General features: G+C 46.0%; 6 protein-coding genes across 6 annotated transcripts; 4 read left to right on the forward strand and 2 right to left on the reverse strand.

Annotated features, from left to right (window-relative positions):
• Positions 1–477: 477 nt before the first annotated feature.
• N7537_004356 (uncharacterized protein) lies at positions 478–3571 on the reverse strand (the record flags this gene model as incomplete). The annotated part of the gene is made up of 7 exons (XM_056895413.1): positions 478–615; positions 670–1306; positions 1373–1556; positions 1620–2466; positions 2540–2901; positions 2979–3399; positions 3482–3571. 7 exons carry the CDS (start codon positions 3569–3571, stop codon positions 478–480), a joined length of 2679 nt encoding a protein of 892 aa, XP_056755161.1.
• Positions 3572–4805: 1234 nt separating this feature from the next.
• On the forward strand, positions 4806–5225 carry N7537_004357 (uncharacterized protein; the record flags this gene model as incomplete). Its single annotated transcript, XM_056895414.1, has 1 exon — positions 4806–5225. One exon carries the CDS (start codon positions 4806–4808, stop codon positions 5223–5225), a length of 420 nt encoding a protein of 139 aa, XP_056755162.1.
• A 1908-nt stretch (positions 5226–7133) lies between these two features.
• On the forward strand, positions 7134–7628 carry N7537_004358 (uncharacterized protein; the record flags this gene model as incomplete). Its single annotated transcript, XM_056895415.1, has 1 exon — positions 7134–7628. One exon carries the CDS (start codon positions 7134–7136, stop codon positions 7626–7628), a length of 495 nt encoding a protein of 164 aa, XP_056755163.1.
• A 1420-nt stretch (positions 7629–9048) lies between these two features.
• On the forward strand, positions 9049–9282 carry N7537_004359 (uncharacterized protein; the record flags this gene model as incomplete). Its single annotated transcript, XM_056895416.1, has 2 exons — positions 9049–9120; positions 9172–9282. 2 exons carry the CDS (start codon positions 9049–9051, stop codon positions 9280–9282), a joined length of 183 nt encoding a protein of 60 aa, XP_056755164.1.
• A 515-nt stretch (positions 9283–9797) lies between these two features.
• Positions 9798–11852, reverse strand: N7537_004360 (methylisocitrate lyase ICL2; the record flags this gene model as incomplete). The annotated part of the gene is made up of 6 exons (XM_056895417.1): positions 9798–9805; positions 9862–10115; positions 10166–10589; positions 10641–11053; positions 11109–11397; positions 11459–11852. 6 exons carry the CDS (start codon positions 11850–11852, stop codon positions 9798–9800), a joined length of 1782 nt encoding a protein of 593 aa, XP_056755165.1.
• A 1552-nt stretch (positions 11853–13404) lies between these two features.
• On the forward strand, positions 13405–14253 carry N7537_004361 (uncharacterized protein; the record flags this gene model as incomplete). Its single annotated transcript, XM_056895418.1, has 2 exons — positions 13405–13693; positions 13748–14253. 2 exons carry the CDS (start codon positions 13405–13407, stop codon positions 14251–14253), a joined length of 795 nt encoding a protein of 264 aa, XP_056755166.1.
• Positions 14254–14273: the final 20 nt, after the last annotated feature.

Genomic DNA, 14273 nt, shown 5'->3' on the forward strand with positions numbered 1-14273 from the left:
GGATACTTCAGAGGTATTTAAAAACCCCTAGGAGATAAATACATCGTAAATAATCATATTTAGGTACTGCATATGTAGCAACGCATTATTCGCCGGTCACACAAGTGATGAAACAGCAGAAGTACGAGGGAGTAGTAAACCATTATTAAACCCTTTTTGACCTGAGACCCTTTTTGAGACTCTTCTTGGAATCTCGGCGGGACCTCGGACAAATTTGTAAGCTAAGAACCCTTGGCACTGCTTTCCTGAAGGTAAAATCTAGAGAAACTCTACGTAAACTCTATGTAAACTCTATGTAAACTCTGCTCTACTGAATCCATGGATATCCATAAGACACCCATGGATAGAAACATGAGCTTATTATTATTGTTGTTTCTGAACTTAATCACGACACATGGTATCTAACAATGAAAAAGCAAAAGAGAAAGTAAAATCTTGGATAATCTTGAGCCTTCCAAGACAAGTCCAAGATCTGACTCAACGCCTCGAAATGCAGCACAAGACTCCGGTTTTCGCTAAGAAATACAATGCCCCAAAGAATCGGAAAATTGAGAGACCAGAAGTGGCCCACAGAATGATCTTGAAATACCACGCCGTGCGAGGTGTAGATGTCGACTGTGTCGGTTAGTTCATGTAAACAATAAAAGAAGGAACTCAAACTCGACTTACCGTTAGGCAAAGCCTGTCGATGCTCAGGTTGTTGATACACAACGCCAGAAGACCATTACTAAATGTCCATAGCAACACTAGATTCGTCCGGAAGGCTTTGTATGAATCGTCTAGGGCCACTCCTTCGTTCTCAATCGGTTCTTGCCAGGGAGTCAAGGCCCGCTTCACAGTGGATGCGAATTGCTCATCAATATCGACTTGAGGTTTGTCTAGTTCTTCAACAAAAGGTGTTTCATCCTCCTTTTTGGTTTGCGCCGATGGAAGTTTTTCGGGTGCGTCGGATCCCTTTGTGCCCCATGAGACATCATGCCAATTGCAAAATGCATAGACCATGAGAACGTTGATCGAAGATGGCATTCCGAGGAAATAGGCCCAAGATGAAGTGATCATATGCCAAGGGTCGGCGTAGAGTATACTAGCAAGGAAGTAGATCCCGTATGTTGAGACCAGAGCAATTAGAACCAGCCCACCCGTTGAGGAAATAAAGCCCGATATGAGTGCCGAAAAGCCATGATTGGAATCAAAACTGAGATTCTCGGGAGTCATTGCCAGCGCAACGAGATAGAACGACAAAATGAGGAGATAGAGCTGGACAACAGAAAAGTAGAGGAAGGAGAGCGTGTACAGAAATTTTGATCTGTGATTGAATGTTAGCTGTAAACCGAAAGGGAGTACATATCTATCTCTAAGCCGGGATACTTACCCCTTTGGTCGATTTCCAAGCGCTAGGATAAATTGAAGCATAAGGAATGTCAGATAACCAATTTTCAACATGTTATTGACAATCGGAGTAGCCTCATTCCCAAAAGGCCACCCTTTATTCTTGTTGGTCGCACTTGGTGTTCCCACAATGTCCAAGATGACGGAACTTGTGAGCCAGTAGGATGCTAGGGTATGTTAGTAGTCTGGCATAGGACTAATGCAAGGCCCAAAGAGCTCCATCAACTTACCAAGTGAAAGCCATGTCATGACTAGTTGGCAGATATTGTAAACCAGTTGGATATGAAGCAACATCAACCGAATGATACTATGCCCACTTTTGTAGATCCGGTTGAAATGCATGACTGAATACAGTGATGCTGCAAAAGAGCCATTCAGCCATCGCCGCCGTTGACTTAGGAACTCTGCTGGTCGTTCCGGGACGTCTGTTTCTCCCTTCGACGCTTTCACGTATGTGAGTAGCCACTGGTTGCCGGCCTTGGCGACTAGCTCGAAGCAAAGAATGCGATCTTCTGCAAGAAACATGTTCTTCTTGAAGATATTCATCCCATCAATTCCTTTCTTACCGAGCTTTTGAGCTAGCGTGTGATCTCCATGAAAGTACTGCTCAAGAGGCCTGCCCATAATAGCACGATATCGATAGGCAGAAAAAGCACCCGGAAGTACACTCACATAGCCGAAACTGCTCTCTAAGGGTTTGTCCAGGATATTCGAGATTTTGTATTCGAAGTTTTGTGCTGCAACCAAGGGATTGAGGAGCTTATTCCACCGGTGACCCAGAAGCGCGTGAATTTCACCGCAGGCCCCGCCGAGGTTCTTATCGTTGTAGAAAGCTTGCCATAGGGCTAGCAAAGACTTCGTTCCGGGCTTTGTACCCGCGTCAATCAGGATGCAGATCTCAGGATTCAGAATACGCCCGAAGGCATTGAACAGCCATCGATGTGAGTTGATCTTCTTAGCGTTCTTTTTCTTGAGGCAAAACATCATCTGTACCGGGGGCAGATTCATAGGGTCGTCTTTGTATGGGCGCACAAGCTCTTGTTTCGGAGTAACCGATAACTGTGTGGTATACTCAAACTAGGAACTATCAGCATTTGAACATACCCCGAAGCATTGAAATCTAGAAGGATCGTGAGGTGGGAAAACGAACAACGTGAGCGACCGTTTCTCTTCCATCCACATCTTGCTTCATCACGCCATCTTGAAAAACGCCAATGGTTGCCAGAACGTCCAGTGTGTTTTTATCGCAGGGATCCATGCCATCGAAGACAAGACAGACGACAATTTTCTGCCATGCGGGACCACCTCTGTCCCAGAATTCTGTCTTCTTCAGTTTGACGATATCTCGCACATTTTGCATTACCCCATGCAGGGTTCGCGCGGTCAGTACTTTATCCTCGTTGTAGTATGTGATGGCAATGAGAAGTTCAGTGTGCCGATTATACATCGAAGGACGGAGATTGTAACCATTGCGTAGCGTGAATTCATCAGGATCACACGTTGCGGCGGTGTCTAATAAGAAAGGGAAAAAAAATGTCAGGTTATCATGATGGGGTCGAATCAACTGGCACATTGGTGCGACTACTCACATCTCATTTGCGTGAATTCTTCAGAAAGTTCTCCCTCCGCATCTCGATACTCAGACTGGATAGCATTGCGTATAGGACTTGGTACCGGATAGTTGATACTCAAGACCGAGCCTTGCGTCAACTTAATTCGCCGTGTTGGATATCGACGGATGCTGCTTCCTTTGTGTCGTGGCCCCGACTCTTTGCTGGAGGAAACAGCGGAGCCTTGGTTAGAAAAGTTGTGTAATCTGATCTGACCGGGGAGGTCTAGCGATTCCATCGACTCGGGTCTCGGGCTTTTGACCTCAGAAGATGAAGAGTTGTATAGTCGACGAGTCACTTCACCCGAAGAAACTGGATCTTCGAAGGGACTGATGGCCAAGGCAGAAGAATGGGCTGGATGAAGTAGGGAGAGGGAGTGCTCATTTGGGAGTTCAGTATTCTGGTAGTGACCGGGAATGTCAGATCAGTTCGGTTTGCCGCATGTCCACAGTTCAAGTAATTTCCACTTCGTATATACTTACCCGAGGGGAATGACCATCACTCAGGTCGTCGCTTTCATCACCTTGTGGTGCATAGTGAAATGAGTAAGGTCGATTAAAGGGATCCATCATATAACAGTCTGGACCCAATATAGAACAAGTGCTGGGAGTGTGTAAGCTGAAAGTCCGAAATGCAATCCCTAGAATCCCTGATGCCAAGCCGGTTCAAATTGATTCAGGTATGACAGGCTGCACAGATATGCCGACCAGATTTGGCATGGAATTGAAGTTGTAAAGGACTGAGTGTTCTTCCTCTCTCTCTCTCTCTCCCCCTAAAGTGAAAGAATAACAAGCTAGCTTCACCTCGCTCTAACTGAATTAACTTTGTATAGGCGACTATTTTAAGACGGGACCCCACATCTTTGTTAAAGCGAGTAACCAATCATATAACAAACCCTACTCCTTAGCGTGAGGCTAAAACACCCTTATTCTTTTCAACCAGCCAATAGCCGTCTTGCCAGCCCAACCTTACTCAGGTTGGGTCTGTCCCACTAAACAGAAATTGTAAAAATTAGGCATCTTTTATATCGCATGTTCATACAAAAGGTACATATACCCAACACCTTCTTTTCTCAATTGGCCTGCTATCTAAGTGGTAAATAAGAGTATTAATAGATAATAGAAGTCTGGTTTAATTGATTTGTTAATAAGATTGATTTTAGGTATCTAATGTAGAGGAATAGAGACTATATTTAAAAAGCACCATACATAACAGACGTATAGGGAAACAGATGTTCTGACACTTAGAGAATACGTGATATTTCTTCTTAGTGCTATTACTAAATAGAAAGATACTTCCTTTATAATGTGTACGCACTACTCACTCTGTATATACCCCCTAAGTGTTCCCAGGACTGGAGAAATTCCAATCATAAACATACTATGCTTAAGTGCCTTTTGTATGGGCATTCCATTTAAAAGGTACCTAATTTCTTAGAATTCCCGTTTTGTGGGAATTTTCTGTATTCTGGGACAGACCCATACCTGGTAAAGGTATAGGGGCGGAGGGCGGTAGTACCCGTGGACGGGTAGGTAAATTAGTTGTACACCTGGGCATGGTTCATCTTTTTAATCGCCTTGCTAACCGACTAAAAATAACCCAAATTACGTGAAATCCCACGAGGCACAAAATTCTGATTGTGCCGAGATCTGGGGTCACTTTGAAGTGAGACATGCAGAAGTTTTATTATATACCTTGAGAGTTTTTAATGGCAAGATTGAACCCTTTTAAGAATAAGTACGAGAGCTGCTTATACCTTTTCCAACATAACACCCCCCTTAACGGATTTCCCCCATGCTGTTCACAATGAGCTCACTTGGGCTCTCCCAGTCACCGATGACAGTGGAGTTGAGACTGGACGAGACAGATTCAGCCTATACCCATCAAGATACTGTATCGGGCGAGGTAATATTGCATACCGAGTCGCCGGCCGACTTGTCAACAATTGTCCTAAACTTGTCGGGAACAGCAACATCCCGGCTCACTCAAAGCAGACGCACAGAAACCCATGATGTATGTGCCAAAATGGCTGCGCTAGTCGACCATTGCATTTTGATTATTTTCATTAACACTCGCAACTTTCAGCTGTTCAAGAAGTCTCACCGCCTGTTTCCTTCAGAGCATTTGATGCATGATCCAAACACCTCCCGTGTAACTATCGGGAGCGGAAATCATGTTCTCCGATTCTCTATCATGGTCAGTACCAATCAAAATTCAAGTCAGTGATGCCTAGCTGTACCTTACGAAATATTTTGCATTTGTTCAGATTCCCGAAGTGACCGAATGCTACAAAACCGGTCACTGGTCAAACAGACCACAAATTACGTGTACAAACATTCCGTGTTGGCCCCAAAAGAAATCCCACCTGTTGAGGAAGACTCCGCCCTCAACAGGGGACTCGGAGTCACTGGCTGAGATTCAATATTCTCTGACTGTGGTAGTTACTGGCCAAAGTACAGTGAAACAGGTAAGCAACTGCCCGCTTCAGCGATTGCTGAGCAACAAGAATTGCATTCAACTCATGGCTGATCAATATCAAGACTCGAAATATTCCATTCCATTCATTTGCAGACCCGATACCGAACCAAAAACCGTTCAAGCAGCAATGCTACATCAGCATCAACCCACACATCCTCGACAGCGATTCACCTTTATCCTTCAGAGTCGACACCGAGCTTCAGAACGGACCTTGCCTCCATCTAGGTCACTCAATCCCTTTGAGTATAAAAATCACAAAGCTTGGGGATTCGCAGTGCCAAGTATTCCTGAGTGCATTTCAAACCATGCTGGTCGAAACGACACAAGTGAAAGTACAAGGGACCACAGAGTCGTCTACTAGCACGTGGATCGTGCAAAGTATGGCCAATATAAACTATCCGATAGGTCTTGCAGATGCACCCACGGACACAACGGTCGGTTTAAGGGATGTCATATGGGCCAACAACCGACTGCCCCCGGAGGTCACTTCGAGTTTCGAAGTGTGCAACATCAAGAGAATGTACAAGCTCAATCTAAGGCTTGCTTTTCTTGTCGGAGAATCCAAGGTAAATAAGGAGAAGAATTTGGTCCTCCTTGATTATGTTGATCATGGCTAATAAGAACTTTTTGGTTCAGCTTCAGACAGTCATCCGAGAACTCGAATTTCCCGTCTACGTTATGGGCCCAACCCCATCCATTAAAGCATATAGTTGATGGTTGATTTTGGGTGTATTTGCAATCTCTTCCTTTGCTTGATCTCTCATCGTTTCAGATATCTCTTTGTGCAGCCTTTTTTGTCTGTCTTTTAGCTTTACCTAACTCCTTACCTATAGTCTTCGCTATATCTTCGTCGGCTTTCGTAGTTATGCTTCATGTTCAATAGCTGTTGAAGAATTTCATTTACTTGATGACCCCGCTCAAAGCCAAATATAGGGTCATAGGAGGCGCATCTTCTGCAGGGGACCGGAACAAATGATCGAACTGAGTGCCGTTTGAAACATGGGAGTCCTAATCTTAAGTCTGTGCCTTTTACTTGGAATCCAAAATGCCGAACACACACATAGCATGGGACAAAAATGTATTGATCTAGCGGAAATGGCAATGAAACCCCGAAAATTCAAAAATTGTCGACAACATCTGCGATTCGAAAATTCAAAAATTTTTTTTTTCCAACCATGTTACTTACAAACAAGAGGTATGCTGAAAATCCATCTGATGCCCTGCGATCTACGGGCTGAAAACTCACTACCGTTTGCCGGGCCTCCCGAACACCAAGAGCTCAGCCCATCTCAGCCCAACTCAGCCTGACCCACTATGGACTCAGATCAGGAGAGTCAAGAGGCTTATACTCGGTATAATGGTTTACCTGGTTTTTATTTATCTGACAACACGGAACATACGTTATTTACCAATTCGCGTCACACCTTGGCAGTTTCATGTAAACCTGGATAAGACCAACAATACCGACTAAAAATAGCCGGAAATATTCTGGGCTTGGTGGTTCAATGAACGAATCGTCTATAAAAAGGGGCCAAGCGGCTATAAAAGCTCATATGAACCACTCTATAGCAAATCCTTCGATTAGATCAAAAAATAAAAATCATCTCTCCAAACCTTTTCTCTCTCTAATTTTTCATTGCTTCAAAGCTCAAAATCATGTCAACTACAACTACGACTGGAGCCTTGGCAACTAGCACAGGCTGTGGGACCTCAGCCCAGTACGAAATCCCCATCAAAGATGCATCATGTGGAGTTCCCAATAACGACAAGTACAAAGGATTCCTTTCAAAATGCGCGAAACCCGCAGGGGTGACTGCCTATGATAGTGACTGTGCTATCTATGCCCCGGCTGTCGATCAATCAGTCGACGACCTCACTAAGTGCCTCTACAACGCGGGTGTAGCCTGGAAGGACGTGTGGTGCACCGGAGCTGCTAATGCCACTGCAACGGGGACTTCATACCCGACTTCAACGGAAACATCTACGAAATCATCTTCCGACAAGTCATCATCAGGTACCTCGACGGAGAGCGCAGCAACTAGCACAAGTACCTCTGGGGCGGATACCTCTTTGCCTAAGGCCTATACTAGCTTGAAGGCTGTGATGCTTCTTTCAACTCTGTTTGCCTCTGCCGTGTTCATCGGGTTTTGATGACCTCCGGAGTGACTGTCTCTCTACTCAAGGCTCTTGTTAGATTGATGACTTGTCATTTTCATTTTCATTTTCTACCATTTTGTTGATCTATGCATTCGACATTCGACAGTTTTTTATCATGTGATACCTTTGAAGTTGGGGGGGGGGGGAGGGGGACTATAAAATGTACAATTAGGTTCTGAACTGTTTTTAATTTCTTGTCACCAATCTTTATAAAATAATAAATTGCCTCTTTCCTTCCCAATACCACAGGCCATGTTCTGGTTTTCCCGTCAGGACTCAATTCATATGATCACCTTAACAGGGTGGTTGTAACCAGTGCCCTACCTCGACGATAATGTTCCCTCTATATGCCTTGAATCGAATGGCCTAAGGCGTACTCCATTGACGCTAAGTCTCAAACTATAAGCAACAAAAAAAAAACCAAGTAGTCTATAATCAAGGTATAATATGCATCAGCAGTCTCCCATTGAGTCGCTGTTTGATCTGCAGGAAAAGCCTGTTATCTAAATTGCCAGAATCCAAGCCCGAACTTCAGTTGATTCCTCTCAAGCTTGTATAGTCTAAATCATGTAAGCCCGGTTAATTTCCAGCTCACTTCTTGATGCGCCTAAGTGTAGAGCATAAGCCTGAACAGCAACCGTTAAGAACCGTGTAGTGGAATCGGGACATGTAATATGCGATAAGGTAATAGACTGCATACTTATCCTTGTTTGTTCAGACTTTGACAATCTTGCGATATTCGCATTTGTACCGAGAAGCCCGAGTATCCTACTACATTGCACGGTCATTGGAGGCATTATCCCTCTCGCAGCAATCCTCGCTCTCTCGTTTCTTTGTGTCCCAAGTCTACAGGCTTTAATGAGGAACAAGCAAGTTCAGCCCATTTTTAGACCCAAGTACCCATATGGGCTAAATCAAAAGGCTACTCAATCAAATTGTCCGAGCTATCCAAATACCTCTCCACAAATACGGTGGTTACAAACGCCACGCCAAAGGTTCAGGTAAGAGAATAGTATATTCAGTAGCTCGATAAAAAAAAGCTGTACGCAGATGAGAATTCCGTACTCAACCGTGGCGCGTCTGGAGTACAGCATGGACCGATTTTCAACAAGAAGCACATATTCTACAAACGTTTAAAATGTAACAAGAAAGCGAACCCCTTTCTAGAGGTTGTTCCTTAATCTAGCCGTTTCGTTATATGCAGATAGGAAGTTGATTCTTCAAAAAATGTACCTAACCAAGCCTTTTCTCCCAATGTCCACTCTACAACACGATCAAGACTAGAGATTCATACAACGGCTCCTAGAGAAATATAAATACTATCAGCCGGCTGACCTTGAATTACACTCATCCCTCTAATACCATTTCACAGCTGGCATTTCCAAAACTGAGACATAGTCCCTCCAATTTTAATATGCATTTCACCTTCATCGCCTTTATGGCCATTATTGGCTCTGCTTTGGCTGCAGACAAGGACCCTGCTTTGGTAATTTTGAAAACCTGAACACCAAGTCCATTGAAGCTAAACAATCTTTAGATTGGCGTCGGTTCCCCTTGCAAAGCCGATGGCAGCTCAGGAAACTGTGCCAGTGGCTTCTGCTTGGTAGGCCTTATCTTCTACCGAAAATATCGTGGCTTCAAAGACTAACCTGTCATGCAGCAACTTGCTCACGAGAATCAGGGAGTATGCAAGTAAACTACGGATCTCACAATTGGTGTGGATTGATTGGGACAATATTTTTGCTCAAAAAAGTTTTTAAGGGTGAATTGGTTGGGCTGGCTCGAAACTTGAACACTAGTCGATGTTTTTAACTCAATATTACTGCTCTTGGATTGAGATTTGGGGGGGGGGGGAAATAGGTTCTCTAAGCCTAAGACATCGGAGACTATTCCCTGTTAGTTGTGGCTGTGAATAGAGCCATAAACGCCTTCTATGATTGGTACAGGACCGTGAAACCAAAAGGTATTTGCACCTCAATCTACCAAGTCATGTCATTGGAGGATTAGTGAATATAAAGTTCTAAAGATGTATTGCAAGATAAATGAAAAAGAGAAGTTAACACATTTGCACGTCATGTGGCATCTGTTCCCATATATATCTCAATATCAAATAGTCCCCAATTACAACCAAGCAGTTGCCAGTACATAGCTTTTGAATCGGAATTAGAATCCTAAGAGTTGTGGTTAGCAATTTGATGAATTCTAAAATTTGTCTAAGATGACCTACCCGTTTCTGTGTTACCCTCACCCATGCTCCTGCTGTTACTACTTCCACTCTGGATAGCACCCATTATTCCATCCATGTAAGGTGCGCCACTCCACTTCTGGTGGGTGAGAACATCCACACCGAGCTCCTTCTCGCGGGACTGGACAAGACGGACGTAAGCCAACATACCCTCATCCTTGAATGCACGGGAAAGTTCGGTCGTGATGGTGGCATTTGTGTGCAGACCAGCCAGGGAAATGAGTTGCAGGACAAATCTGAAAGAAGTTAGTGGATCGAAGCGGGATAGATGCAGTTTTAAGCTTACCCTTGCTTGGCAATATCCCAGACGAAGGACTTGAGGGAAGCCTCATCAAATCCTTGTCCCATCCAGTTAAATGAAGGGCTAAGATTGTAGACAAGCTTCTTGCCTGGGTAAGCGGCCCGCACTTCGCCGGCGAGTGTTCCGGCTTTCTCGACATCTGGGTCACCAGTTTCAACCCAGAGAAGATCTGCGTAAGGTGCAAACTCCTTCGCGCGCTTGGTCGCAGCAGGGAACCCTGCGGAGTAGTGGTAGAATCCCTCGCGAGTGCGCGGGCTATCACATGACCACACAACAGGTGTTTTGGTGTAATCGTTTGCCAGAGCACGGCGACGAGAGAAAGAAAGATCGGGATTCTTCTTAACAAAGGCCTTGTACGCATCCCGAGATGACTGGGGAGCGCCCTCTGACTCAAGATGAGCATCGACGGCTACAAATTGTTAGTAAATGGGATCGTTTGACACAGAACCAATGAACATACCTTCGTCGAATGTAACAAGCTTGTGCCTCTTGACCCAGTCAAGCTCAAATGCGTCGATTTCTTTAGGCGAGGCACCCTCCCTTTCCATAGCTTGGAGGGTTTCGGCCAAAGGTTCCACGTCTTCCGTGATACCAAGGATGAATTCGTGGTCACGAACATCGATGGCGCTGCTGATGAGTCGACCACTCTCAGAGTCTGTTCGGGCAATAACCAGGTTCTCACATCCCATCATATCCCACTGGAATCGAGCTGCTACCAGTCGGTTGATGTGTTCACCTATTGGGACGATCACTTTGCCTGCTAGATGGCCGCACTTCTTTCCACCGTGCAATTGATCTTCAAAATGAACGGCCGCGGCACCATTCTCTGCAAATAACTTGGCAAGTTTTAGAACAGCCGATAAGCCACCATGGCTGCACCGAGATAATTAGTAATACTTCGTGCATCCAATCTTACTTATTGACGTACCCGGTATCACCGTCAGCAACGATTGGTCGCATATAGTCAGTATAAGGCGTAGCCTTTCGCTGCTCCGGGGTCATCTTTCGTCTCGTGTCCCACTGTTTCCGGTCATGCATAGACTGGGCCTTGAACAGACGCTGGACCTGGTTCGGGACGGTATTGTAGGGGTAATCGCCGAAATCGGGGGATACTTCGTTGGTACTTGTCAAAAGTGAAGAGCAAGCCCAGCCCGAGACATACAGAACTTCTTGGTTGGGGGCTTGTTGCGTCATTTGGACAGGGTCGATAGCTCCCACTTGTGTGCAGAACCAAGGTCAGATTTGTCACAGTTGTAGCTCAGCCGGTCAAGGACTCACTGGTATGAACGGGCTGACCAGCAGCCGCTCGCTCATTGAGAAGATTAAAAAGCTTCCGCGCCATCAAAGAACTGGGGTACGTTTGTTGCAAGGAGCCGCGCTTGCTCACGACATCTGCCGCCGTGTAAGGGCGCTTGATGCCTTCGTAGCGAGGCGAATTCCACCACGATTCCACATCACGAAGCTGTTGGTCGTAAAGCGCATCTTCAGATTCGCCTGCTTTCTCTTGTGTGGACAGCAGCTGGTATGCGTCTGAGGGGAGAGTGGTGGATACGGGGTGCTGAACAGGCGTCGTCATCCGAGTATAACCGCTAGTGAAAGGCCGCAATGAACGCGAAGAAACAGTGGACACAACGGGGGCGCGTCGAGGCAAACGTCGTATCGAACGAAACATAGCTGACGGTATAAGTAGAAAACCAACAGATAATTGGTGAATTGAAACAAAAGAAAGCAAAAGAAAAGAAGTTGAGAAATAAAAACAAGGGCTCCGCTTGACCTCGGGCCGTGAACATCTGGGGTTTCCCCGCCACTGACTCCGGACCTCCGAAATTCGCTGCATGACTAATCCAATCCTACGGCCCGCCCGCTTATGGGCGGACCTCGGGACTACGTAGACTACAACTTGGCACCACATAGTTACTTCATATATAATATTCATTTGCCTTTGCCTATGTGCAGTCTCTTTCTCTCAAGCTTTTCTTTGGCCTCGATAGTCCTCTTAAATCTGAATATATTATCCGAGAGTGTGGGTTAGCGGCCGAGATGGTTGTGGATAGTGTGCTCCCAATATCTACGATCTCATGTGCCCTCGAAAACAAGTGAAAAGGTCCTTATTGGCATATGTTGGATTGGCCCATTTCACTTGTGTGCAAGGTCAGACTTGTCTATAAGTAACCTCGGATTCCTCACGTTCTCCTACGCTACAAGTAGAACCCCGAATCTCCGGTGTTTATTGATAGTTGTCAGACGGGAATATGGCCCCCCTAGGCCCTAAACAGGAACCGAGGTTTTTTGTTATGGTCTAGTGGTAAAATAGGCTGTATTTTCCCCACAATAGTACACGTTTCCTAGGATAGCACTTGATGATGAATATGCAAAGAGATACTACTATTCTGAGTGAACAATGGTGTTGTTTGGAACTAATCTTTCATCGGTGTGGTGGTAACGAAGGTTGAAATTATTGAGTTCTACGAGCTCATGGTAACCTTGCAAGTGCCTCTTGGTTAAGAATGGCATCGAGGCCATAGTTTCATCACCAGTATTCGGGACATCCCTTACCGCCGCCTCTATTCTGACCTTAGTATCCATCAATTTCAATTGATATCACTCTTACTTGAGCCTTACATTGCCTGCACTTCGGCCTCATTTCAACGACAGTTCGCTTCAGTCTTTCTAATGCCCATACCATTGGACCAATTGTACAACAAACCACACTGCACTACACTACACTGCACTGCACTACCTACTTCAGCCAAGCCATCTAACAATTCCAACGTTCACTGGGAATAACCAATTCCAATAATTCAGTTCACTTTTCAAACAAAGTGATCAATAATATACATACATACTCCATCACGCACAGGTATGGGGTCTCACATTGATAGGCGAATCAATTGAACAATGTTATTCAAAGTCTCTGCTGAATTATATGGCTATTCAAATCTCTATTGTTCAACAACAAACAGACGCATTGAGAGAATTGCTCGAGGCCTCACTCAATACATCTCATACACCAGAGACATTCACATTTGAGGCAATGTTAAGCTTTATTCAAGCCGTCTATCAATAGCCTCAGTATTCCTTAGCCACATATAAAGTCTTGTAAAAATCCTTTGGTTTGATCTCTTGTTTTCTCTGTAAATCTCATCACTCTGCCCCCCCCCCCCCCCCCCCCCGGGCTCGTTTATTGTTTTCTTTTCTTTTCTTTCTTTTTTTTTTTTTCAAAAATGGTGCTGGACACCATGGCTCCGTTCTCAAAGAGCGGCCTCCAGGTACTTGCTGGCGAGTACCTGGCTGGTCCTCTTCTGAGGTGGGACGAGATGTCCCTGTTCGACCAGCTGTTTGCTGCGGGCTCCGAGCCCGACATGTCTGTCCTGACCTGGGAGCTGACCGAGCTCCTTTGCAACATGGTCATTGTCGTGGGGCCCGGCTCCCCCAAAGCCTACTTCCTACGTGTCGTCCTCGCTCCCGAGTTTGCGTGGTTCGGCTTGCATTGGGCAGGGATGCCACACCCTGGTAAGTACCCATCTCCAAACATTGACGGAAGGAGCAATACTAATCTGCGGTTAGCCCAAGTGCCCACCAACATCTCCGACATCCTCGACCTCCTCCACTCCCGCCCCCTGGCCGCGTCTGTGGCCCTCCACCAAAACCTCGGGGTCGGCGACGAGTGGAAGCCCCTCGTCCGCCGTCTGTGGGCTCACCTCGAGCCCTACAGCTCCTACATCCCCGCCGGCCGGCTACAGCCCGCAGCCGACAACGACCACGACATCCCCCTGCGAATGGAGGATGTCGAGTATCCTCCTTCGCCCGTTGAGGAGGACTTCGAGGATGTGCTGCCCATGGATGGCATTGAATTTGTGTCTGTCTCCGGTGTCTACATGGACAACATGATCCGTGACATCTCTCCGGACATGGATGTCTGTGCGGAGCTTGGGGCCATGTCCGCCTCCGCCCCCCCTGCTCCCATGACTGTGCCTCCCTCCCTCCCTATGGTGCCTCCCTCCCTCCCCGTGGTGCTCCCCTCTCCCCCTGTGGCCGCCCCCGTCACCAACAAGTACCGACAACGGTACTAGTTGCGTCCGTGAAGACTGGT

This window comes from Penicillium hordei (genome assembly GCF_028827395.1).
Source record: "Penicillium hordei strain IBT 12815 chromosome Unknown utg000002l_segment0_segment0, whole genome shotgun sequence".
Lineage (NCBI taxonomy): Eukaryota > Fungi > Ascomycota > Eurotiomycetes > Eurotiales > Aspergillaceae > Penicillium > Penicillium hordei.